The sequence below is a fragment of the Diprion similis genome, chromosome 10, assembly GCF_021155765.1.
Source record: "Diprion similis isolate iyDipSimi1 chromosome 10, iyDipSimi1.1, whole genome shotgun sequence".
NCBI classification, from domain to species: Eukaryota; Metazoa; Arthropoda; class Insecta; order Hymenoptera; family Diprionidae; genus Diprion; species Diprion similis.
The window spans coordinates 22,344,511-22,368,267 of NC_060114.1; the positions used below are offsets into that span (position 1 = coordinate 22,344,511).

The 23,757-nt window shown below is 39.0% G+C and overlaps 1 protein-coding gene across 5 annotated transcripts; it reads right to left on the reverse strand.

Annotated features, from left to right (window-relative positions):
- Positions 1-1,169: 1,169 nt before the first annotated feature.
- LOC124410839 (monocarboxylate transporter 3) lies at positions 1,170-20,038 on the reverse strand. Of its 5 annotated transcripts, none has more exons than XM_046889507.1 (11): positions 19,888-20,038; positions 7,424-7,721; positions 6,675-6,818; positions 5,674-5,879; positions 5,336-5,564; positions 4,378-4,847; positions 4,016-4,244; positions 3,558-3,733; positions 2,477-2,699; positions 2,059-2,306; positions 1,170-1,898 (listed from the first exon to the last, which is right to left on the reverse strand). In XM_046889507.1, the coding sequence occupies exons 1-11, from the start codon at positions 19,981-19,983 to the stop codon at positions 1,749-1,751; spliced, it is 2,469 nt and encodes an 822-aa protein (XP_046745463.1). In that variant the 5' UTR covers positions 19,984-20,038; the 3' UTR covers positions 1,170-1,748. The 5 variants fall into 5 exon arrangements, with proteins under 5 accessions (XP_046745463.1, XP_046745466.1, XP_046745465.1 ...); XM_046889510.1 differs by lacking the exon at positions 19,888-20,038 and adding an exon at positions 15,640-15,852; XM_046889509.1 differs by lacking the exon at positions 19,888-20,038 and adding an exon at positions 9,577-9,660.
- Positions 20,039-23,757: the final 3,719 nt, after the last annotated feature.

Here is a 23,757-nt window from a genome sequence, read left to right on the forward strand (position 1 = left end):
GTATTCCCATGATTGAGTTACCACTCATTGTAGGAATATATGTATTTCCTGGCCTTAATCTCGCATGAAACAACAAAATTTTCGGATATCTTTGTTCGGCATTGCATGTAGAATTACGCTACTGCGACATTTTCACATTAGTGATGCTCAGGCTATGATAATACTAAGAAAAAGCGACATTTTACTCTGACGGTAAGGGTAAATATAACATCGTTGCTACGAATTTTCTGTAAGCAGTCGGAGTTTGCACTTTTCTCATCTATCAAAAAATAATTCCAGCATTTAATGTGGGTTGAAGGTTGAAAGGATGAGTCGGATTACCCTGTATAACTTCGCACGCCGTGTTTAAAAATCAACCATTGTGGTTGAAATTAGAAAACATTGACAATTAATACTTTAGCCACCTGCATATTTCCAGGTAAGAGGCTTTGTCGTCGTCGTCCTCCTCCTCCTCCTCCTCCTGCCCTTGATCTGCATACAGGATATTCAGTGCTTTTGGAGCCCAAAGCTATTTATTGTGAGACAATTTTGTTCCAAATCTGCTACATTGACTGAATGAATTTACAGTAGAACCTCGATTAACCAAAACAATTCGGACCGAGCCTAGTTCGGATTAACGAAAGTTCGGATAGTGAAATACTAATATTAAATGAAACGATGCTACAATATGATAAGAAATATGAGAAATTGAGGCATTTAATTTTATGTTACTTTAACACGTATAACGTGTTGCTGTGACACGCGTAACATCGTTGCGACTCTGATTACGCCCGAAGTTAATTAACATATCGATAATTTTAACGTAGCACTGTAAATGTGCTTTCTCCGATGTTTTGTTACTAACGGCGTAGTTAGGTTCTCTAAAATTTGACGACATCATTTGGATAAAGTAAATCGCGACGTGGATGACGAAGGGTTCGGGTAATCAAGGTTTTGCTGTAGTTTGGTAGCAATAATTGATTGTAAAAAATTCGCGAATGTAATGTGAGACTACGTGAAACCCACTATTTTCTTGTCACGACTACTGAGAGGGGAGAGTCACCCTTACTCTTAACAACGTGTCAACATTTACCCCAAACTCTGAAGTTGACAACCGATCCCCGCTTTACCATCGTATTCCGTATGAACGAGTTATGCTTAAATTCAACTCCCCCCCCCCCCCCCTCCCACTCCTTCGCAAACCTTCTACCTCCTTCTCTTCATCATTTTGAGATTCATACTATCAAGAAAACTGGATACACTCGAGCGTAAAAATTTATCTGTTTCGGTCTACCTCGCCCTCACCGCGACTTGCTCTCTCTTTTTTTTGTCGTTTCGCACGCTCACTCTCTCACTCACCCATTTAATCTTCCCTCGTTCAACCTGTGTCTCACAAAAAATTTTTCTAAGTTAATATTTTATATATTTCTCGATTATCTCGATCACAGTATAAAATAAATAATAATTGCCGTACAAGCTCCACAAGTGTGTACCCGTTTGCTGACATATGAATTAATAGAAGGTTGTAAACTGAACGCAATCTCCGTAACATTTGCAACATTCTTCACATCAGGTACGTTAACGTACACTTCTTTCAGCTTGCAAGTCCAATTAAGCACATCGTTCTGCTTGTTCAATGTTTAAGTGACTATAAAAATCGAGTTCCAAATTCATTGCGAAATTTCTTTAACAGTTTATCCGCCTTGCATTGACTATCAAACTGGGACGCTCGTCGAAGGAATAAAGCACTTGAAGGCTTTCGGCAATTATTATAAAACAGATTCAATCTGTTTGATTTCCTTTTCTTGCGGTTCTTGAGGTGACGCAGCCGTCTCAACGATCTCTGGGATATCATCTTCATTTTCCTCTTCAATATCTTCGTCAATAGGCGTTAACGTATCCATGACGACGGGTTGGGCCTGTAGTTGCGTTGTCGAGTAATGAAAAGGTTAAAGAACATACTTGCTGACTATTTTATAGTAACTAACATCCCACTTTCCTTCTAATAAGATAAGCAAAGTGGTTATTCAGAATCGAAGCTATGCCATATCATTTTGGAGTAATCTGATTATCCTTTACCTGAGGCGTAGTACATCTCTTCATAGCTGGTGCCATGAAGCTGGTTGCTGCACTAATGAAAAAGAAGAATCCTGCCATGTAGAATGAAATATCATAGCTTTTCGTCGCATCGTATATGGCACCAGCAAGCGGAGATCCAACGATAGCAGCGGCACCTCTGAATAGGATTAGAAGGCCGAACGCGTTTGTAAGTTTGTCCAAGCCGAGTAGATCCACCAGAATAATTGAGGTCAGCGAAATGTATCCAGCTGAAAGTATATGCATCATCTATACGTCCTTAGACACAGTTCCGTCGTTTTGGACGAGGATTTAAAGAAATTGACCTCAAAGAATGAAACAGTGTGACTGCCCTCAATCGCATAGTATTAGTAAACTGTATTCTAAATATCCCTCTGTTATACTTATACATCATACTCACATATAGCAAGTCCGAAAAAGATACTCATCACTATGTAAGCAGCAAATGAGCTACAAAAAGGTGTGGCTCCAACCGCAATACTCGAAACAACCAAGCAAATGTTATTCATTAGCAATGAATCAACTTGCGGAAAGTCTGCTATATAGCCACACGCCACACGTCCCACTGTATTCGTGATTCCAATAATTGACAACAGCAACGGTGCTAAACTTGCATCGACTCCCTGCAAGATATTTCAGAAGCGATAACAGTACTATTAGACATTTATATATGCAGGCACTGTCACCTATTGTTAATAGTTGAAATCAGGGTTTAGGCCAAAATCGTGACTTGACTTCAACTTACAATAGTTTTTTACCCTATTACAGTATACATATAATACTCTGAGGCTTGTCGCCAAGGCTCAAATCCCAGACACAGTAGTGCCTAAATCAAAGGATTAGTGTAATAGGTGAAATCTGGTGAAAATGACGTTATTTTACGTACTCTTACTGACTTCCTAAGAGAATCCCGAAGAAGTTTGGCTATAAATCAACCTTAAAATCATCGATTCATTTAGTTTTGTGTCTGATTTTGTTAAATTGTATTCTGTAACCCTGTATCGAAGTCTACGTTATCCAGAATTGACATTGTCATAGAATAGTTTAATCTCTTCGAGTACTCTTGAAGACATGGCTAGGGTACAGAAATCATACAAATCTTCTACTACCCATTATCAAGTTCAATCTTTTGTACGACTTGGCAATTCTTACTACGGCAGTCAATTGCTTTTGCTGAGTTTAAATTAGTCGTATTCGACAACAGGATTTAGTAACAATCGATCAATGAGATGACACTGTGTTGAAAATTCCGAATAAACTTGGGTTGTATGAAAATTTTGTTATTATACCATCACGTGTCACATACGTGTTTGCTGTAAACCTTCCTCCAAAGACCTAAAAAACCCCAACTAAGTTCAATCGACTTTTGTTAAAATTTTTCTATACTCTTATTGGATTCAAATCTCTGGCACTGAATATCCCTAGTGGCAACAATATTTCAATACTTGTCTTCTTCTTGCGTTATTACCAAATATACTTACATGTGACTTGGCAGCATCCACCAGATAAACGAACGGCACGTAAAGTCCAGCCATGCCGAATACATTGCTAATACCGATCAAGAGAAATACCGGATTCTTGAGTAGAGACATGTCCATCATTGTAGCAAGAGCTTCGGTAAAAGACTCAGGCAGAACTAGGCAGGGGCAAAGTGGCTCTGAAATATCAATCAGAGTGATATAGTGATTTGAAACACGCTTGCGCATGACTCTATACATACGCATATTTTATACTCATACTTCTTACCTGACTCGTAATATATTGTGACGAAATAGAAGGGCTAATCTATGTATATTTATCAAACACGAATGAATCATTGAAATTCTGCAACTGTTTACTTGGGAAAGTTGGAAATTTTTATTGAATATTTAATTTTTCTGTCGAACTTTGTTCGATAAATCATTTCTGTTGAGTTTTGTAAATCAATATTCGCACTTACGCTGTGGTCCCTTCTCCGGGTCGCCATCACGGGTGTCTCCACGTACGGATTTTGGCAATGAAATGATACTTTGCCGGTAATTTGCAAGAGATTTTTGGCTCTGACACTCAGCCAAATTGAGGACACTACCACTGTAGAATATATCCCTTCTCGACAATGGTCGAATCATCATTGGCTTTTCCTTAGGTATGCTGGATTTGCTCGTGGTAAACGTGATGCTTTCGCCATCCTGTCGAACACAGAGACCAGAAAATTGAAGATAATAACAATGACAAGTGTTTACTAGCGTTTGCAACTTGTTTACTTATACCTACTAATGTTTATAGTTTAGAGTTTTTATACCTGAGCTGACAACTACTCACATCGCATTCGGCATTATTGTTACGTGATCCAAGCATGCTGCTGGCGGATAATCTCAAGTGGAGACTCCGTCTTATATCGCCATTAGAGTTGAGCGTAGTACGGGAATTCTTGATGGCGCTGAGGCTTGGCTTGTACCTCTCGCCAGTACTGGTTTTCCGAATTCTGTCAAAGAATGGGACCGAACCGTTTTTTGGTAGACCTTGTACATGAGTGGTGAATGCTGGCTGGGAGGCATTGCGTGGAATATTTGCCTTGTTGAACTCAATATTCTCCGGTTTTTCCTGGGTTTGAACATCTTTGGATTCTTTTCCTTCCTCAATTGCTTTGCGGCTCTTGCTCTTGTTTATAGCATTTTTCAAATCTACGCTTCCGCTTGCGGATGTCCCCCCTGACGACGATTGCTCCTGTACCTTTACCTCCGAAATGGTAGGCAAAGTTGGCACAGTTGGTACGGGAGTTAATGGAGTACCTACAAGAATCCCAAAAACTCTGTGTAAATATACCTATATTTCAAAAATTCTTCTTATAAAACTATCGTTTCGAACATGTTTGACTAATAAATGTAGAAAAGAGCACCATTGTAATATGATCTAGAGAATTAAAATAAGGGTATCGGTGTTAGGCAAACATCAGTGTAGTCCTGGGTGTAGGGAGAGTACAATTAGTTGTTGTGTCGACTCGTAACACGGTCGATATCAACGATACTCGGATCGAATTCATTTGACTTGGATCGCCTATCCGAGTAAATCCAGGTAGATTCTCGATTTGCACGGGCTGTCAAAATTTGCCACATTACTCTTTACTGGCAGTACTGGTATTTCCCAGGAGTGAATTTTCACTCGGGGTATAACTGGGAGTGTTCTAGTAAAGTGAGGCACTCACGTGCGCCGAGGAGTGGATGTGCGAGCATAGATAGATGAAAAACCAAACTAGTATATTTAACCATGAAAGATTTACCTGGTACTAGCTGATCTAGATTGAAGCTGGAGTGTACTCCTGGGTCAATGTTAATGGGCATTTTCATCCTTTTCTCCATCGATCCATCTGGTAACTGTACCATGAAATAGGATCCTCCTATACTGCCACGCTCCATCTGAAACCGTTTCTCTTCTGCCATTCGCTGCAGCAACGGCTTAACAGACGATACTTTTGGGTATTCCAGAGGTCTCATCATTGCGCCAAAAACCTGTAACATACATGCGTTACATGATAGGATAACACTGCGAAAGGGTGTCAACGCTGTTGAACTAGACGAGAGTGTATAAAGTCACAAGATTGAAGAAATTCAGACTCACCGCACAATTTAAGATGAGGGCGGCTAAAATCAGATTGGCTCCTTTCCAACCGTAAGCATTAATTAACATCGTTGCTAAAGGGGCAAAAGCAATGGTACCTACTCCCGAACCACAAACTGCGATCCCTGTCGCCAACGATCTTTTAGTTTCAAAGTAATAACCAACGCACACGACTGCCGGTAGGTAGATTAGACCAAAGCCGATACCTGTTCAACGTTAAAAAGAGTGTGAGGAAATTAATATTAACCTGTGAGCATACGTTGAAAAGCTCGTACAAAAGTCTGTAAAAAGTGAAATAACGTTTTCAGAGTAAGCCCTTTTGGATCGCGAAAATGCGTTTGAAAAATCTCAAATGCTATTTTTGTTAATGAAACACATGCGGCTATGAAACCTCGGAATGGTGAGTAATTTTAAAAAAATAAATCACGGTACTGAAACTTTGGCTGGCAGATGGGGGATGGCGATGTAGCTTAATCTTTTGCGGCCCACAAGGCTCAGATGTGTGCGGTATGACATGATACAAATAGATGGTAACCCAAAATAATGATTTTCTCAAAAAGTTGGTCAGAAACGGAGTGCTATTTGAGATTTTTCAATTCTGCTTGTGCCAGTCGCAATGGATATATGTTTTGAAATTATCCTCTGATATTTTTCAGGATTACGAAAGAAATTTTCAACCAAGGCCAGATCGGATGGGTGTCAACATTTTTCAATACTACGCTTTGCGCCAGCTCTTGTGATACAACGTTGTAATTGCATGTCTGAAAAACATCCCAATAAACGTATCTGATACGGAATTCTTTGAATTTTCAACAGCCGGCCATTATACTTTTGCCATTTTTGTCTTCAGAAGCTATCATGTTTGATAATTCATAGACTGGATTTTCTGTAACGATAAGAGATCGCACAGGGTCACTGAGGATTCGAGGTTTTAGGAAAACTCGAAGGGATTGTGCGACGCTCTGAAGTAAGGTCTTACAATATCAAAACCTATACCTCACCTCCCAATACTCCATACGTTAGCATCAACATATTAACAGAGGATGAAAGTGTCGATAGAGCAAATGCAGTCGCTCCAAAAAGGCTTCCAGCCATGCATACAGCTCTGCAGCCGTACTTGTTCGTTAAGGCACTGACGACTGGACCTGGAATAATGGGAAGATGCGTCAGAGATAAGTTGCGTGATGTGATTCAAGGTAGTTGTCAAGAAACAGGTAAGGGCATGGGTCCACCTACAAGCCAACTCAAATTCGGAAAGTAAGAGAAATAAGTTCGGGCTGTATTTACAGATCAGAAATATACAGACATACCGACTATGCCAAGTATCAGATGAGATATTTGGTTGTTTTTGAGCTCAATGATTTGTTACAAGTAATCTATGAACTCTGGAAAATCATTAACGACAAGCTGTCGGTACATCGGAATCTCTGCTCTGGCTGGCGAAAATTTTATCCAATTGTTGAAGCCATATGATATCGACGGTTCTATCATCTTATATCAGAATACTAGAATATTTTCGTACCACACCCGGTAATTTTTCAAATTTTATGTCACCGTATTCCAAGCCTTATTTTCTTCGCACAGCCCATCTGGAGATGAATGTTATCGTTCTTGCTAATCGCGTGGCAAACAAATTTAAATTTGTAACTTTTCATATGACGATACCTTGTGCTCATTATTTTATCATTCAAGATATTAAGCGGACGGGGTTAAACCATGCCCTTAAAAATCTGCGGAATGGATGGGTTACCTGCGCTGAGGTATATGCCAGAGAGTAAAGACCCTACCCATGCCGTCCTGCCTTTGCCTTCTTCGTAATAGTTGACAAATTCATTCAAAAATACTCCAAAGGTGTAAGCAATGCCATCCACGATCATGTTGCACATAAACGAGGCGAATACAACAACCCACCCATAGCCGCCGTCCGGCGGGGGTGGGATGTCGTGATATTCGCACAAGGAGCCCTCGTCTTCAGGGGAAACTTCGTCGACTCCTCCATCTGCTCCTGTCAATCGAGATTGTTCCTCGACCGAATATTCACTCTCCGTCTGGAAAAAAAACCAAAAATACAATCAAGATTCAGCTACAATTATAAGTGTGAAGTTGCGGTGATCGACGATAAATGTTTTAACATAAAATGCAGCGAATTACCTGACGAGGCTAACAATAAACACAGGCCTGAGAATTTCTCTGAATTAATTGCCTGGTTTGCCTTGGATTCGATTTTGAAATGCTAAACACGCAGCATTGATCTTAGTACAATTATTGCAGAAATACAGGAACAAGGTTGCAGTCACAACCACGACCATGCTCTGTTACATGACTCAACTGATTGTCAGTTAATGAGAAAAAGGCAAGTTACAGTGAATGTTGAAGGAAATTTATGCCAGAGCATGGTACAGACATGCATAATGACAATCATTACAAGAACAAGAATTAACATAACACATGATCGAGAAAACTTAAGGTGATATTTCGTCATTAATCGTACTGTAGCGGCACTACGAACGCGAAAGGTATGTAAATTGTAAGAAAGGCAAAAATCGCCCGTCGTTTGCGAATAATTCTTAAATGAATTTGATTGACCCTAATGAATCGTTAGTGACGCAAGATTATTTGTAGCAACGATCAACGAGCTTGAGACAAACATGTTTTAATTAAGCATGGCTGCTGTCAAGGATGGTCGGTCACGTGGTCCGCATGGGAGTGTGACGAGCCGCTATCGCCAAAGGACACACCTTTGCGCCATGCTTCCGACGCCTTATACCGTGTGTTTTACTAAAGTAAAGTGCACACAAATTTGCGGACCGATGGGTGTTTCAAAATATTTGAACGCGATTGCTCAACCGTAGCATAACCAGGTTAGGCTTTCGTGTGTGTATGTGTATGTGTTTGATCACGCGTGTATAGAATTCGTATTTATAGGTATGTATATAACTATGCACTGTGCACGACGTATGATCGAATGCGATTCTGCTGTGGCTGTTGTGCGTATGGATGTCGGTTTGAAAATTCCAGCACCTCGACTCAACAGTGTGCGCATTGTTGTCGTTGCACATCGTGATCGGTTGTATGTAGTAGGTACGTATGATGCCACGATGCCGATGCAGGTTACGCATCCATACGTATCATTGTGTTGATTGGTATTTGGATCAATGTGCAAGGAAATACTCACCGTGCTTATTTTTCGTACGCGACGAGAACCATATTGGCCGAACTGGGTTTTATTTAAGGAAACTCGCGACATTGTCACTTGTCGACGTTGATCTATTTTCAAATGTCATGCAGTTATTTCGCTATCCCGACAATATTTTCTTATTTTGCCGCGTTATTCACCGCGTACGTATTCGCTCGTGTTCGCCAAGTGAATTTCTCGTTCACAAATCGAACACTGTTATAAGATTACACTCACGATCAGCATCCTCGCATATAAGTTTGATTCTATGAGAAACACATCACTCCACTCGCGATTTATACCTTCCGCGCTCAGCTGATAAGAATAAAACGCAACACTGTGTATTTCCCCTTTGTGGTGAGAACCATGACGAGTCACTCGTCACTCCTCGAACATAGGACTACTATACTTATGCAGATATTTGGCAGCAAGGTTCTACAACTTAAAATTAGAACGCGAAAATTATAGGTATATTTCGTCCGGGGACCCCTTTTCTTTCATTGCATACAGATCATATTACACCGTTCCCACGTTCCATTAACCGACATTACGTCCTACATATTCTAAGAATTCCTGGACACGCTCTGCGAATATATTTCAAAATAGTTTCGGAATAATGGTAGGCTGCGGTAAATTGAAAGTTCTCAAACGATACGCAATCTGATCACTTGAGCTGACGGGCGTTGGGTTCCTTTTTTTAGAATCGAATTTATAACCGCTTGACGCACCACTCTTATCGCCCTTGTTATTGTTCCAAATGGTGCCAGTCGACTGCTACTGTTCGACCAGTTCGACATGCCCTTCGTTTCTCAACCGAGGTTCGCAATTCGCGAGTTTGCATGCCTGGCCAGCACCAACGCCAACCACAGTCGTACGGAAAACTCCCACTGCCATAGACAAGATAATCGTTAAGAATTACCATTCGATCATATTGAGCGAGAGAGGAAGAGAGAAAGAGAGAGAGTGAGGAAGACAGAGAGAGAGACCGAGAGAGAGGAGAGTTACTTCCTGCGTCAATGCTAGCCGTAGCTTGGAGTAAGAAAAACTACACCAACGAGTAACCCTATCCTACGAAAAAGAGCCTGGGCAATATTTTCTGCAGCTTCAGGGGGACAAATAGGCTAAGTGTTCGTAGGTAATTCTTTTAATTCCCCGTGTACATACATACAATATATATACATACATACATACATACATACAAATGGAAGACGATGCCGTGGTGTTTAGTCGATAACACTACATTCACTGTCTCTTTTCACTACATCAATAGAGAAGGGCAAAACATTAATGCGAGTTTGGCAGGTGCTGTGTCGGCACTGCAATCGCGTACTGATTTACCGATTTAGTGGATTTCTTTTGGCAGACAAACTCCTGTGAGGCTGGCGCTCTTTCATAGGGTATGGCTATACTCACACCACACTACGCTACGTCATACGGCTACATCCGGATTTGCCGAATGGACCAACCAATCGCAACAGTATCTATGCAAGAATGCGCCAATGCGATTGTAGCTAAAGAGGTTTAAATACCTGGTCGAAGGCGCTGTGGAAACGTATAGTGATTACGCCTAATCAGTTTGTCTATTTGATTCAGTCACCGCGGTTACATCCTTTGCAAGGGTTCTCGGACAATTTGAAATTATCAATGTCCTACTGAAAACATTAGGCTTGTCTATAATTGAGACATTCTGATAATTGGTATAGAAAATCCAATGTCTTGAGATGTGAATTTATTGTCAATATGGCATCACTTTTTGTGACGTAGAGTGTGACTAAACTGAATGAACAAACTGTAATCAAAAATAAATTCGCGACTGCAGACACAAAAAGCAGGTTAAATCGCACAGGTGTAAGTAGTACTCCTATATTGCGATCTGTCTATTGTGCCCAATAATTGGCGGGTCCACTGATGAAGTAGGATAGACAATGTCAACAATGGGTTTGTTTTATTTGCCAACTTTCGAAAACGAAAGAACTGGAAGACTCATATGATTCGTCAATATTGAAAAATCAGCTAATCGACAGCTTCTTTTAAACCTTTGATTCCAAAAGCTGGCAAATAAAACGCACTCCATGTTAAAATTACAACGTTTTCACTAACTTCATAATTTTCAACCAACAATCGCACTCATCGTTAATGCAAATGAGTGCAGTCAGTGGAAATGTCATTAGCAAGCTGAATACCCAACTGCGCATGTGTAAGATAATTGAACTCTATTAGTTGGCGAGATAGCACCGCGGCAATCACGCGCCAATATTTTCGTCCGCAAGGCATGGGCGCAACCATGCTTGTGTTATACGAATGTTATTATACATGTATATTGAATATAGTCGGTCACTGTAGAAGACTGTTGAATCCCCGGACTATACTCTTTGCCCGTACTCACTAACTCGTTGCACTGAAACCCATTGGATTTTTTGGGTTGCAATCAGAGTTTGTTGTTCCATCTCCACCTTCCTCCCGCGCGATGGCAGCACTAGTTTCAAGTCTGTTGTGAAGTCTGTAATAATGCTGTGCCCACGATCCAAGAACTTGGTCCGAATTTACATGTTCCCTGGATTAACAATAAGCTAAAAAATCATCAACTAGTGGACAAAATTTTCGAATCGTGGACAATGGGCACAGTCTGTTTTCGAACCGAAATTTCAGAGACACGAATAATAACGCCTGATGTTTACTCGAGGCTGCCTTGACCGTGTACCGTTTCAATCTTAGATATCAATTAACAAAAAAAGTTTATTGGTTTATGGAAGTTTAGTCGAAGACATTTTTTCAAACAACATTTTGAATAGATGTGCCTATAATCTCATTTGTCTGATGCTCGATATAATCCCTATTATTTCTCAAACCATTTCTTAGATCTGCGTAAGGCAGTAGCAAGCACGGGCCTGATCAATCCGCGATATCAGGTGTGGTTCTGTTGACATGGTTCATATAGATTAGCGATACAAATGCGCAAGAATGCAGGAACAGAACAATGGTTATCTATTGGCAGTGTTAAATAGCAGTCATTATTAGTGCTGTGCGATTAATCGGCAACTTTGATTTATCGTTGTTTCAATTAATAGATTAACCGACGATTTCGGTTAATCGTTTTTCAGATTAATCGATAGTTTCGATTAATCAATGTTGCCTCATAATAATTTTGCAGGTTAATCAGTATATGTCTTGCAACTCATTTACCATGGTCGAACTTTACTCGTCTCTGAGCGACGTATCAAGAATCTGAGTCTAATCGAAGCTACCGCTTTATCGACTAATCGCACAGCACTAATCGTTGCAAATACTTGAGAAAAATATAAGATGTTGGCTGAAATAGTAGAGAACATTTTTCGGTTAAAGGTACTTCCTAATTGATTGCAATATCATTTGGAGCCCGTGAGTAAGTTCATGATGTGGGCCTTTCTCCCTATGCTGCAGTCTCCCGCGAACAGATCAGTAATACGCTTGGTTCAAATCAATCAGCAGGTGGCAGATTCAATTAAATAAAAAATGTAGGCCAGCCTTGTCAGCGGAAATATTAGTACAAAATTAGACCGCTATAGAAAAATGCGTCTATACTAAGTGTAAGCTACCCTTTACACATGCATGCGTTGTTTGCACTAACCCCTAATAGTAATAGCATTATAAAGAATGCGTGTGAACCTCATATTCGTGAGTTGGTAGAAATTGTGGAAGAGTCATATTCAGATATTTCGTGCAGTTTCAATATCATATGCAATGACGTAACGCTCGACAAATTAATTCTATGATGGCCAGGCTACAGCAATTATATACGATCTAAACGACACAAAGCCACACCGTCTGCTTCTCATCAAATTTCGCGGTACACTTGTATGATACAATACACGTAGGTATATGGCAATGCATTATATGTTAGATCCATCGCCGCGATGACCCCTATTGGCTACTTCCGCGAGGAATTTCCTATAAAAATAACGCAAAGCGATTCATTGTTGATTACTTTAGCTGTTTGGTTCGTGCATACGTGTTATACGCATAGTTCGGTGGTTATACGTGATGCAATATCAGTATTTTCTTTACTCACAATCAATAGCCGAACACTAACGGTTGTAGGCACTTATTGATTTAGGACACATGAAAGCCTACTACGACAATAAGATAAACATAGTAAGGAAATGACCAAGCTTAGTACAAGTGCAATGTCCATTGCATGATCGGTGGATGCTTAGAGCACAATACGTTATAGTGGCTGCAACCAGAGAATTGACGCTATCTCGAATCATCTTTTACTCTACGCCTACCCTGCCTACCAGATATCAACATATCCACACTGATAAGGAGTGGTCTAAACACTCGAGTGATAAAAAATATACCTAGACTATATCCAAGATCTTGGATCCTGATAATAACAGGTCTGACCAGTGATCGCACTGAACGCTGAACGTGTGATCAATCACACTCGAAAAGATGAATAACCAACGTGGGTATTTTGTACGTGACTTCAAATTTGCCAACGCCTCTACATCAAGTGTTCCCATTTACAGGAGTACTGTTGATGGGAACAAGGTCCATACGAATGCATTTGGACAAGGTCAACTTTTCGCACGACAGAAGGAAGGATCAACCGAAATGAAAAATTTTTCGCCCTACAATTTTGTTACAGCGAACAGACTTGACGGTGTCTCAAACATGGCCCAGTTAAAAAATCCGATAAAAAATTATAGAAGCCGATAAAAACCGATCAACATTGAATCGGATTTAATTGGGTCAATCGGAAAGCCATGTATCTAGGTTTCGCTACCCATAGAAAATGAGTAGGAAGTAATGGTTTTCCATGTTGCCTTAATTTTTATCGGGTCAAATGCAGGATCTAATCTGATTAATAGAACATTTCTATACAAAAAATGATAGAATCCGATGAAAATTGATGAATTCAATGAGTTAATTTTAATAGCTATAAAATATGAGATATCTTAACTATAATTCGATTAAGATCGGCAGAAAAAATCGATCGTTTTGAATTACTTATTTCAAACAGAGTGGTACAGTTTCTACTATTTTTCACCTGCCAGACGATACTCAAGGTTTTTTTATTCGCCAGCAATGCTGCTGTGTATGATATAGGCAAATCTATATTCCCAAAGGTTAATAACTTATTTGTTAGTACCAAGATACGGATTTGCTTGCAGGTGCTCCCGCACTGAAAGACTAAACGTCGTGTTGTTTTTGAGCAGTAACATCTAATACCACACCATTATCTGTAGGTTTAGTAGGATTTATTCCGATATTCGCTACGCCTTTCGGGATAACGAACTGTCAGTTATCATGTACAGTACCTCTAGTAAGTATTGAGAATCAGTCAGATAGTGTTTGACATAATCATCGCAAACCCATTTTCTTGAACCATTTTTCTAACTAAGCTTCATTGATGATCTAACAATGCACGTCCAAGTTGGCGCATAGAAATTACGTGGCCATTACGTTATTCTTAATCGCTTATTCTACAAACATATGCACTTTCCACAATAGTTTTGAACAGCATAGCTGTATCAGTCCTAGTATTCGGTATGGTTGATATGAATATCGATTGTCGTCGGGGTTAGCTCGGGGACGAATATTAAGCTTTCAGATTTTCCAATACTGCTGTAATAATGCTGAATTTTCATTAAACACATTATTTCACAGGATAATGTGAGTGAAGAGAAAGGTAGCAAGATACTATTCCAATATGTACTAGAAGTCGATAATGCATGAAAATTTATTTACATTAATGGGAAACTATATTATCGGATTGGATACATGTAGCTATAGAAACTCACCTGAGTTATTGCGCGGTGACAAACTAAATCTCAAATTGATCGAAACCTCTGTTCGCTAGTTACAAAATGTCTGGGCAGATCATGAAAAACGATGATAAACTCTTTCACAAGTAACCACTTTACATTAGTAAATATCAGCGTCGTCGTTAAATGATTTTTTTGGAATTTCAATATTGAATGGTCGTAGATTGGATTGAGGTATAAAAAAAAAATGATCTCTAATTTTTTCAGATTTTTATTCCGAGCCCTGAGTCTCCCTGTTGGCCTTTTTTTGTACTTAATTCTTGAGCACTATAAAGTGGAATTCTCCACACATCTACCTATACAATCGAAAATAACGACAATTCTAAACTCAACGAAGATTGAAAAAAAGTACAAAATACGTCGTTATAAGGTTTGAAAAATGATTGAAAAATAATATGCGTAATTAAAATACCCACAACTCGTGTGGAATATACGATCTACTCGGAGACTAATAGCTGAAAAAGAAGATCTGAAAAAATTAGAGAGCAATTTTTTCTACTTTTGGAGCCGATCTATGACCATCCAACATGATCTTCCATTCAACGACCACCCTAGTATACATACGCTCTGCAATGAGTCTGCTCGACGGAAATCGCACATCACTGTATACATAAATCGCGCGATATATAGATAAATGTATAATATAGATAGATATACATATACATATAATAGATACTGCATTGATTGAAATATTTAAAAAAAAATTTCAGCAACGGCTCGAACGTGCTTGAGCAATAAAAATTCTGCGTTGCATATACCTATGAAGTAATTTTGAAACGATTTTCAGACAATTGCAAAAGTGAAGTGTGTATATAGAGTACAAATATGTATGAAACCTATATGCATGATATCCAGCAAACATTGCAGTGATTGGAGACAACGTCGCATAAATAGAAAAGAATGAATTCGTATGTGAATAAGCCTATAAAACCGTGAGAGTCAAATAAAAATAATAATAATAAGAATAAAATAATGGCGTAGTACCTTGTTTTTGGGTGTCATTGGAGCTATTTATACGCTTGACTGGGTTCACGAGGTTCCCACCGAGTATACGTATAACGCAGGTTGGATTGATTGTATCTCGAAATAAGAGCTCTGCAACTGACAATGTTAAAAGATCAGGGAAGAATGAAGAACACCAAAGGACTGACCGTCGTCCGTGCTGAAAGACACGACGCGCGCGTGCCGCGATACTCCGCACTCTGCCGAACGTGCGTGTACGCGCAATATCTACAGCCGTATGTGGAGTCACAGTAATTACGATAGCGAAATGCAGACACTCATCCTGCATCCACCCACAAGCCCCACAACAATTTATAACAGCTGCGCTCGCTGATCACGGTGTCTGTCTTCATTGGTCGCGTACGGACAATTTGCCTAATGTGATCCCGTTGCTTAGGTACACATCGTATAATATGTTGTGCAATTTGAATGCAATTACTATCATTCTATGCATAAATTTATAATACAATCAACATTATGCACATGGATATCTCTTCCGAAAACCGGACACACTGTTGTGCCTTATGTAGATCACTCTGGATTCATACTCTCTATCACTGCGATATGCTAGTATCATATAGATATGTATGTACACGTAGGTATATTCTATCTTGTGTAGTATCATTAGATTTTCAAGAGCGCTAGTTTTACCATGGCGCTCTAACGAATCTGAGAAATTTTTGCAAGTACATCTTTAGCTGGCGGGATATCACTTACGAAAAAGCTTGACTTTTTTTACAACTCATGCCGCATGTCCGCAGGTTCCCGATTGCGACCACTAATTCTTCAGATTTTTCGAAAATGCTGGATCATCTATTATTATATGGTTCATCCATATACAACGAAACACCGTATTAATTAGTACCAATAATAATAAGCTTAATAAATAAACTCTAACAAAATCCGTCGAATAAGAGCTTTCGAGATCGTGTGAATCCTATAAGGATTGCATGAATCGTACAAGCAGGTCAATGTCTGGAAAAAATGTATCAAGTTTTGAGTGCGCTTCAAAACTGGATCAATGGTGTAGAAACCGACATGATTGAAAGATATAATGATAATTTTGTCCAGATTTTATACAAGTCGCTGGGACTGTCTCCTTTGTATTTGTATTACAGTATACATATTTGATAATCGGTTCTCTGCCCGCTCTTCACTTATTCAGTATAAATGTGCGAGTAAGCCGCAAGATCCACAACATTGCATCATTCACAATCAGATAAAAAAAAACTCTACAACGCTGAGTCAAGTCCAGTAAAAACTTGTTCAAATCAATATAGATCCCTTAACAGTGGATGCATCAAAAAAGTCCCCGAATCGTTGTTGAACTGAATATGCGTTATTTTCAATCATTTGAATTTTGTCAGCCATTCAATAGGGTATTTTTTCAAGTTTGCCGCATACTCCCATAGGTTCTTCCTGTGTTCAATTGTAAAATGTTTTTAAATTTTAAGAAAATATTTACGTATAAAACTGTGTCAATATATGGTGTATTTGAGAATACCAAATGATAACGTCAAAGTAAATCTCATACGCCGGCAAGTTCAAATTTTCATTTCTTGAGTGTTCGATAAGAAGAGAGGAAACTACAAATTGACTAACAAAAGTATCATTTATCAATGTTGAATAGAAATGAAGATAAATAATTTGTTGTGAATGACCGCATTGTGTATAGCTTGCAAGTATTGTCAATATCATACGTATACCTATGTATACGGTAAATGTATGTACATGCGATGACACACACGTCTTTATGTAAATGCTGGCGTACCATCGGTACAAAGTTTTCTCGTATCATTATTCATCACTTGGAAAACAATGTAGATACATATACCAGCTACAAAATTTCACCCCCCCCCCCCCCCCCCCCCCCAACGCTTCAACACACAATCGGGAGAAAAAGATGTGAATAGCTATAGTGCTCATGCGACGGACAACCGAGGAAATGCGAAGCCGTCTGGGGGGGGGGGGGGGGGGGGGGGGGGAGATACCGAGATCTGTTTGCGTCTGTTATCCTCGGTGAGCAGCTATCAGGCATTAAAATCTACGTAAACCACCGTGTAATCGCAGTACATACAGGCTCCGTCCGCTGCAATGTGAAATGAGACGATACTTTCTAATTGTAAGTATAAAACAAGTAAGCAAGATTATTTTGAAAACCCAATCGTTGTCGTTCTTCGGAAAGATCAACTTCCCCCACCAGTCATCGCTGCAGCAAAGTATATATGTACATAGAGAACTGATATTCTGGGTATAACAGTAGGTATATGTATAGTCTGCTACATGGTGGATCGTACTGACACCGATACCAATGTAAAAGATTCAAAAGTCTTTATCTACTTCCGAGATGGTTATAACCGATATGCATTTCCGCCATCCAAATGCACAATCCGTACCGACCTCAGCCATCTCACCGAATTTAACGAGTTCTTCTGCAAAATATTAATTATCTCGTAGTTTCTGTTAGCGAAAGAAACATAAGCTAATTGTAAGTAGAATAAGTGAAACGGATGTTCACGGATGGCAAAGTGAGATTATAAGGCTCTTTCTTACTTATTGTATTCATAATTACCAAGATAAAAAAACATACAGAACTATAGTCAACCCATGAGTATCCAATGATGTAATGCATTACCGAAATGCAGAAAGATGATTATCCCCATCCTAGTACCGAGGATGTTAATTCTACAAGTTTGTTCTCAGATAGACATATTTTGATCGACATTCACCGCGGAGTAAAATTTTCATCTTCTAATGACTAACTTGTCCGCAATAAATTTTCATTGTGAGAGAGGTGCTACTTGTATACAAATATCGCTAGTTCAAAAATAGTATTTCATACTTCCTCGTACATATTCGTAATCTTATCGATCTAAATCGAATTCTAAAATTGTCGTTCATCACAATTTTTCGTAGAAATTTGTAATCTTTTATGAGAATTCATCGAGTTCCTGAAAAGGTTGTAATTTTTAACGAAATTCGAAAAATGCTACGAGAAAAAAATTTACATTGTGTGGATCCGAAATTGTAGTTATCTTTCATAGAAAATTCTATATTTTTGTAATTTTTTTTAACTGTTTATACGAAATTCCACGAGTTTCTATGAGAAAAGATCTATTTTGTCCGTGTCGGTAATTGTAATTATCTTTTGTTGAAAATTTTAGATTTTTATAATTTTCCGTAGGAATTCGTAATTTTCTGTCCAAAATACTACGATTTTCGGATATTTCCTAGAATTTTAAACGTCCGGTACTTTATTGTAGTTTGGCGTAGAAATTAATTTCAGCAGGGTGAAGTGGCTACGTTACAATCGAGCCCATGTATTCAGTAAGAAAAAACTATGTATCCGATTCATGTAAGTATCTGTTAAAAACTTATGTATGGAACTTCCTGTACTGTATTGGATGTGTTATTCGGATACAGAACAGTGAATTCACCATACATTCACTGTTTATTCAATTTACAAATAGAATAAATTTACTACACAATTCAATAAATTCAAATTACTTTTTTGTGTTTTTTCTATAAAATTTAGTAAAATCAAATATTTTCATTGTGAGTTTAAGACAAACACATAGTAATTAACGTCGGTGCACTCAATTTGTAAATTTACAACCTAATTTCGTAAATTGACATTTCTTTTGTACAGTAAATGTTAGCAAATTTAGAATAATGTTTAACAATGTAGTAAGTAATGACTTTCTTACAGTATATACAGCCGGGATATGAATTTAGAAATTTAATTTCCATATCATCGATAATTCTAATCGAAAAAACTAACGGAAATTCTAACCGAAAGATTTTCAAGAAACCGTTTCGAATAATCAAATCAATATTAAAGATATCTCAGCTGGTCGAATTTGAGGTACATGCATGAGTTTAGCGTAAATGAGTAGCTCGATTATTCAATTCAAGAAATTCAATGTTTTAGTAAAAAAGGGTGTACAAATTATTCTCTAATAACACACAAATAATTCACTTGCAGCTTACGTACGAAATATGCACCTTCTGGTTGCAATAGACTCAGGCAATCGATTATTGCAATGCTAGTACAGTGTCTGTTGTAATCAACGCCCGGCACAAGCCTGAGATCGATCACTCATTTTGTATAAACCAGAATGCTGCAAATGCTGCACGTAAGCTAAGCTTACATATTTTTAGAGGAATATCGGGCATACGGCGCAATGTAAATCGGAACGTTAAGGTACAAAGCGTAGAAACCAGACTCACCGCAACAGAGTTACCCCGATTAGATGAAATTTGTAGGCCGTCGTCGTCGACGATAATATCTTCAGATTGTTCTTCGCGGCTATTTGCCGGTCCCATCGCAACGAAGAGAGCAAATTAGAGGGCGAAGAGGGCTTAGGAACCCCCCTCTGCACCAGGCTAGCCCCCCCAACTAGTCCCCGGCCAGCCCCCCGACCAGTCCCTGGGTAGCCCCCGACTAGCCCCCGACTAGCGACTACTCGCGCTACCTACACTGGACGAACGACTCCCGCGGCGTTTTGCGTTTCGCACTTCCTCCGGGTAACAGCTGATAGCCACTCGGATATATGGAGCCAGTGCGACGGCGCCCTGAGATCAATAATCGTACCTCCTGGAGTTGGAACGAGGAAAGCTTGCTGACATATACAGCTAATACCTGTACAAGGGTGTTTAATTTTGATGGCATATACGAATTACCGGACGTTTTCGGGTTCTATAGGGGAAACCTTGTCATTTTTTCTGAAAAATTTTCCATCGCTTTCCCTAATTAATTGAATTTTTTTTATCTCCGTATAGTAAAATAGTATAACACAAATGAAAGAACTTTGGATATTTTAATCGTAAGTTGAACTTGTAAGCGGTTGTCTAGAATGAAGCAATCATAAATAGTGCTATGAGAATAGGTCAACTGTGGACACCCTTCATAGACGAGTTTCGTTATTGATATCTTACCTTTTTTTTACTACTAATTTCAGCTGCAAGATATCTGTTATGAAAATATAACATAGGCGGGGTCAGGTGTATCGTACTTTTCTCCGTTTTCAAAACTGGTCAAAAGTATTGGTTAGAGTGAATTTGATCTGTATTTCACCGAAAAGTACATGCAGATTAATTACTATGGAAAAAAACAATCTTGTGACAGTATATTTATTATACAATCAGTGAGATATGAAGTCAGCCTTAGAGCAGCTGAAAAATTATAAGCCGTTGGAATAATGTCGAGGAAACACATTTCCTTTTCGAAAGGAATGAACGTGCAAGACCCCTCGTAGTAGTTTAGTAACACGAGGTGATCTTCGTCAAAGACGCCTGCAACTTGTCCGACCAAGGCAATACAAGACTGAAAGTTGTCAAAATGATGTCTGAACTACGTCTTAATATTGCTTTGTTTTTTGTCGTCTCCGAACGTCACGAAAGGCATCTTTTGGACGTTAAGCTATCTTTTCAAGATCAAGAAACATAGCATTGCACATCTTTTAAGCGTCTTTTTGACCAGTCCTAGTCTTGCCCATGAAATGAAAACTAATTGAATCGGATTTTGAAAATTTGTCTCAAAATATGCCAATCTGCGTTTGCCGAAATCTCGAATTTATCAGCACTAATATGAATTCTCTATTCTTCACAATTCTTTCATGCAAATCACAAATTAATCTTTTTACATTTTCACGAACGCGTCTATAAATTCAGATCCGCATTCAAGGACAATGGTTATAAAAAGATTCCTTTTCACCCAGATATTTTCCGAGTTGCGAGGGCTCGACAACGTATACCATAATGGGGATAAAGCGAAACTCACATAACGTTATTCTAACCGAAGGAAATAAAATATGTCCGCCTGTATTCTTAGTTTTCGATTTAATGACAAATGATTCCCATCCACGTGAATTATTCCATTAGTCAAATTCGTGATCGAACTTTACACACAGGTAACGTCAGTGGCCACCAGGTGGCCAGTAGGTAACCCGCGATAAGATACGCGCGCCGATATAATAACTTCGATGCAAATTGGGGTTTCTGGATCACATTAGTTTTTATCTCACAGACAACTTATAGTTTTATGTGGTGATCGAGCAGCTCGTTAATCATTATTTTATTTAATAAAATTGAACTTCCTGCTAGAGGTTCGTAATAAATTAAAATCTGTCAATTAATTTTATTCCAACCAATTCGAAGGAAGGATAAATAACACAAGAACAAGATGTCATAAAGCCACGTATGCCGAATACGAGAACGTAAAGTTGTGTGATATTTTGTCCTTTGTAATCGCAGTTCTGGGATTCAAAAATGGGATTCATCGGGATTGAAATGTTTGATTTGTTTTCAATTTTATTTTAATTATCGCTGCAAGTGCCGTCCAGACATATTATGAAAATTAATATACATATAACACCTGCAGTGTATTATGCGTATATTCTACGTAATATAGCTGCTTCTAATCACGTTCGATAGAACTAACACAATACGGGGTCATGTCAGTTGTATTTACGGAGTGCAGAATTTTCGTACGAATTGTCGCTAAGACTGCAACGCTACATACGGTCCAAGAAATTTGTAAAATGCTTCGACATAGATTTGGTAATGCATACCAGGAGGCAGGGACAAATTACCCACTATGACAACCACGCCATGGTGTGGGGGCGCAAGTTTTCTCGGGGGTGCCATGTGTCTGGAGTTTCTTTTTTCTGAGAAGTTTTTTTGGATGAAAAAATTTGTCGCATTATACATTTTTTGAAGATATTCATTAACAACTCACGCACCAAGTTCGGTGCGAAAATGTTGCAGTCGATGATACCACGAGACATAACCTCTGCAATATGAGTAGAGAATAGGCGTTTTATTCAAATGTTTTCTTTCGGGTTGTCACTTTGTTAACCTCGATAGACAAATAATTTTCGTACAAAGGCGCTCATTCCGCCAGTCACGTTATGGCAAGCGTTGTTTGAAGATATATTGTTCAATCAACGCGACAAGTCATATTGAGCCTATAGCGCAGACGCATGCACGCGTACAAAATACAACATGACCTCAACTACACGTTGATAAACGTATAAACAAAAGTGTGGGTTACGCATTTCGCGACTCCAATAAAAAATGTTCAATTGTTTGGTTAAGGCCTGTAAGAATCGTGATGGCACCTGCACAGGTGAAAGTATCCGCATTTACACTATGCTTGAAGCGTTAACTGAAGATTTATTTTTCAGTCAACGCTTGAAGCGAAGAATTTAATCTACTTCGAAATACTCAACAGATTTGAATTGACCGCTTGTTGTGACGTCACTCCTGGAACTTTTCTATTGGTTCGTCCGAAAAGCTGAGCTGCAGAAAACCTGACTCCTGGGGATGGACTTTCACGGGCAGCAAAATGCCGCGGCAGTAATCAGCGCTACGCTGTGACAGAAAAAAATTTGCCGTGAAAATGTACCGGCAGCAACAGCAAAACGCTGCCCGACAGAGGTTTTCGTGGGTTTGCTGCTGCTGCCGTGTAGGGATAAGTGCGCTGTCGACACATTTTCACGAGTAATTTTTGCCCGTCGCAGCGTCGCACTGATTACTGCCGCGGCATTTTATTGCTGCCTGTGAAAATTCACCCCATAGCAGTTCTAGAACGCACCCACGCAGCGGCGATTTTCCTATATTCAGATCAGTTTCAAAAGCTCTCTGCATAATGATTAAGATTTGAAAAGTCAGATCTCTATAAATTCTAATTCGGCAGACTGATACTATTCATGAACGAGTTACCACATATGACACGTGAATGCATGTGTATGTGTATAATAAATTTGACGCACTTATTGTCACTTTTTCCATCTGGCAGTTGCTCTGTTCTTCGGTCTCTGCTTCAGCAGTCCCATAAAAGTGCATAGTACAGCGGAGTCTATACCTATAAGTCTATGGCTCATATTTTGCATTGAATTATTTGAACTGAACAACACAATAGACTATCACTTTTATTTTCAGACCGTAGTTCTCCAAATCACAAAGAGTAGAAGAAACAATTTAATGCTATTTTCGTATTGTTTCAGTTTCGGCGACTAATTTTCGTATTTTATTTAATTACTAATTATAAGAATATTATGTGCAGATAGTTTGACCCGGAGGTTTGGTGAAGTTTGC